At 38.7% G+C, this 4,101-nt stretch overlaps 1 protein-coding gene across 1 annotated transcript; it reads left to right on the plus strand.

Annotated features, from left to right (window-relative positions):
* Window positions 1-304: 304 nt before the first annotated feature.
* LOC112504586 (NADH dehydrogenase [ubiquinone] 1 beta subcomplex subunit 7-like) lies at window positions 305-730 on the plus strand. The gene has a single exon (XM_025108535.1). The coding sequence runs from the start codon at window positions 411-413 to the stop codon at window positions 702-704; it is 294 nt and encodes a 97-aa protein (XP_024964303.1). The 5' UTR covers window positions 305-410; the 3' UTR covers window positions 705-730.
* The last annotated feature ends 3,371 nt before the right edge of the window (window positions 731-4,101 follow it).

Consider the following 4,101-nt stretch of genomic DNA (forward strand, 5'->3'; position numbering starts at 1 on the left):
ACAGATGGTCAACCCAAATAAAATTCCATTCTATTTTTTTATAAATCAAATTTCTTTTAACATATCTTACTGAATCCAAAAAACATTGTCCAAATCAAATGATACATGAAGTATGCTTAGGAATTGTAAAACAATATAAATTTTGATACCATGTACCTCAATGAAAAAGATTACAAACGGGCCCAGATTACACAATCAGCCCTCCGAGTTAGATCCAAATTACACAATCGGCTCTCTGGGTTATCCGAAATTACAATATAACATTGGAAAAGGTCCATCCTTGGGGCTTCGAATAGGACTCCACCCCCAAATCAATTGCATTTCAATTCATAAATTGGAGGTGTTGACAGGGTGTGCGGCTTCACTAGGGAGAGAGAGAGAGAGGGAGAGCTTCAATCACCAATCTGCAAATGGAGGTGGAGGGATCATCGAAGCCCATGATTGCAACACGAGAAGAAATGGTGGAAGCCAAGGTGCCGCTCGCCTATAGAGACCAGTGCGCACACTTGCTCATTCCACTTAACAAGTGCCGGCAATCTGAGCTTTACCTGCCATGGAAGTGCGAGAACGAGCGCCACACTTATGAGAAGTGCGAGTATGAGCTTGTAATGGAGAGGATGATCCAGATGCAGAAACTCAAGCAATCGAACAAGCAGGGGCAGGGCAACACCATCCCTCTTATCCCCAAAACAGCTCATGCTTAATCGATCGAATCCAATCGCATCGGCCATCTGGGTTTGTTTTCTTCTTTTTTGTCTAATCTTTCACGGATTCGCTCCGCCTTACAGTCTTGCCTCCCATTGTAATTGCCATGTGTGCCTTTTCCTGATAACGAGTATTGTTGCATGGATTTGTTGATTTAGATATTCTTTTAGGGTTTTGCGATCTAGGGCTCTGTTAAATTCGTATTTTATTTTATGAGTTTGGTCGATTATGTTGGCTACAATTCGCATATGTGTTGTTATAGTTATTTAGGCCAGTATTAGATTTTAAGAGAACACTTAGAAGAGGGTCTGGCTGAAAGTGATGAGGACATGTTTTGATGAATGATCGAAGTGGAATAAATGTTATTTTTCACCTAGCCTTCTTTGTAGAGGACGATTTACTTTCCAATGCCACTTGATTGGATGGTCTTCTCGTACTCTATTGGTTAAAATAATTTCTTTTACAATATAAAACCATCATTCTTTTCCAGGAAATTTAAGTTGTGAGCTAGTGGCTGTGTTCATGTATGAAATCATGCACTTTTAGGCATTCTAAATGCTCCAACTAGACTTTTAGATGTATGTCTCTCTTCACTACTCTCTCTAACTTACGTCTTGGAATGTACTAGAACTTTGTTGATTGTTTCAATTACTATGATAGAAGGCTTATGCGCAAAATTCAATATTCAGAAGCAGGAAATAGGTCTACTGTTAGCACCAAAAAATAAAATACTTGCAGGTCATTTAATCTTAACAAAGGACTAGATGGCAAGACTAGTGTAGCAGTATTCAATTTAGTTTTATCTTATTTTCAGTTTGGCTATCGACTAGTAGAAACATCTTATTAGTTTTAGAAAACTGTTACTGCTTCTTGAACATGACAAGACTACGGTTATCTCCACTGTTTTACGTGAGTAGATGACAAGAACTCACTTTTATTTATCACATGAACACACCCCTGAAAATGCTACATCTATATGACTTCACAACAAAAAATAAGAAAAAGTCAAAATATGCAGCTGTATGTCAAAGAAACAAAGTAGAAGAACAAAAGGAAAACTCTGAGGAGAAAAACGAACACTTAGATGAAGAGAAGAGAACTAAAAATAATCTTAGAATGGAGAACTTGGTGGTGGGGATAGCAGATTAGGTATGGGAACTGTAGCTAGCGAAGTTGGTTAGGTTGAAGAAGGGTTGGGGGTTGAGGGATGTCAGCATAGGCTAGAGATGTGCTTTTGGCGTATTTTTCGTATGTTTTCAATGTAACCACTTGTACTTTGTCTTCTTATTTTTCTCATGTTGCTTCACCATATGCTAGTCTTCATGCCTTCATCAAACTTTTGCAAATGTTGAGGGTCTTCATGGAAACAACTGCTCTACTCTTTTGGGGTTGAGGTCAGATCTGCTTGCATCTTGCATCTAGCCCCCCCCCCCCCCCCAAAAGAACCTACTTTCAAGTTTGGTTTGGTGATCTTAGAATGTAGAAGCAAAGAAGAAAAGACGGAAAGAAGAGAGGATTATCATCTCTCAATTATAGAGGAATATGTAAATCTTATACAAAATTTGCCCTAATGTCTATTTTTATTGATTGATGTGCCTTTTGTAAAGAGGCCCTTGCCTTGTGGCTCGCTCTTCACGGCTCAAGCAAAAGGTGCTTGCCTTATCGAATTATTGTGCGCTAGCGCCAAACAAGGTCCAAAGCGTGCGGTTCACTATGCCGGGGCCTTGGCAAGCCTTTGATGACACTCTGTCCAACTCCACTAGTATATCCTCCCCTTGTGCAATCTCTTAATTACTTCCACAAATTCAATCTTGACCAACTTGTATCTTTCGTGCTGACTTCCTCTTGGTACAAGTATTCTCGTTTTTTGCTGACACTTCATGTATTTGGAAGTTCCATGGAAAACCAACATACTTAAAGGCTAAGACTAACAAGGCAGCCCTTGCTACTATTGCCAACTACCCTCAAGAACAAGTTGCCTTTTCAATCGTGGCTTATCCAAATCCAGGACCAACATCACTTCAGGGGATGACTCCTTCCAGGATGGATTAAATCCAGGACGGTGATTACAAATAAAGATTTTTTTTTGTGGTAAAGGTGTCCAACAATAACGGTTCGTATAATAATTAGAATTATATATATATATATATATTATATATATAGGCGAAGGATCGTGTGAGAAGGAGAGTTAAGGCTAGAAGCGTAAGAAGGGATTCCCTTAATCACCTTTAATCTCAAACCCATCCATGAATCGCTTGATACGGGGATTGATCTGGTACATCTCATCCTAATGGCATCTCATTCTAATGTGCATCTAAGGGTGGAGATCCCCTCTTACTTCTTATGCTTCTCACCAGAACCCAACCCTATATATATATATATATTCATTACTTAACATGTTGCATGTATTCAATACATAGAATCAAAGTGTCCAGAGGCTAAACAAAGTCAAAATGTCCAAAAGTTAGCAACAACGTTAGCTAAACAAAGTCAGGTTGTTTATTCAAGTCAAAAAATGTAAACTTGAGGAATCGTGGCTAGTCAAAAATCAAAAAGAGTTGAAGTTAGAATTATTATAAACATAGTTAAAGTGAAAACAACGTTTCGGGACCTAAAACGGTGTCAAAAAATGTTAATGGTGTTGGAGTCAAAGTCAAAACAGGGAAGAGGATTACCAATTACGTGGAAGATGAACAAAGAAGGAATAAATGTGGAACCTAAACTAGGTCCAAACTCTAAAAATAGAAGACCACAAAATAGTTGCTTAACACCAAAACAACCCATCTCAAAAAGCGGTATGTGGCTGTTATTTAGTGTTTAAAACGTGGTTATTTAGCGTTCAATAGAGACCTTAATCCCGGGACAACTATTTGACCACTACTATTTGCTCCATGACCACTAACTGCTTTACCATTGCTATAGTGGCACGATTAACAACATATTCAAGGAGTAATGCTTAGTTTGAGTATCGAGCTATGGTTAATGGTGTATGCCAGTTAATATGTCTATACCAAAGTAAGTATATAGAGAGTGAGAGGTACTTTATAAGGAAAAGTTGGAGGTAGGACAAATCTGCATGTCATTTGTTCTTACAACAAAACAAATGGTAGATATTTTCACCAAATGATTGTTCAAGCCTTCCTTTTAAGTCTATAGTTAGCAAGTTGGGTCTTCTAGATGTGTAACTGATGGCCAGTAGCTTATCGACTGGATCCAAAATAACCCGAAATCAAAATGTAATAGCAGAGTCCTTCAGAGATACAGAATAACCACCACCCAAAGGTTTCGCCGGGCAGTTCCGACTCGGAATTCTCGATACAGTCACACCACGAAATCCCGAATCAGCTTCCAAGATCACCTCCTAATCCTGCCAAAGACTAGAATAGCAATGGAAAT

Source organism: Cynara cardunculus, unplaced genomic scaffold (genome assembly GCF_001531365.2).
Source record: "Cynara cardunculus var. scolymus isolate 2C unplaced genomic scaffold, CcrdV1 Un_Scaffold_6088, whole genome shotgun sequence".
Classification (NCBI taxonomy): Eukaryota; Viridiplantae; Streptophyta; class Magnoliopsida; order Asterales; family Asteraceae; genus Cynara; species Cynara cardunculus.

What these genes read in the sequence shown, in the direction of transcription:
- LOC112504586 (XM_025108535.1), top strand. Translation starts at nt 411, where the DNA reads ATGGAGGTGGAGGGATCATCGAAGCCCATGATTGCAACACGAGAAGAA.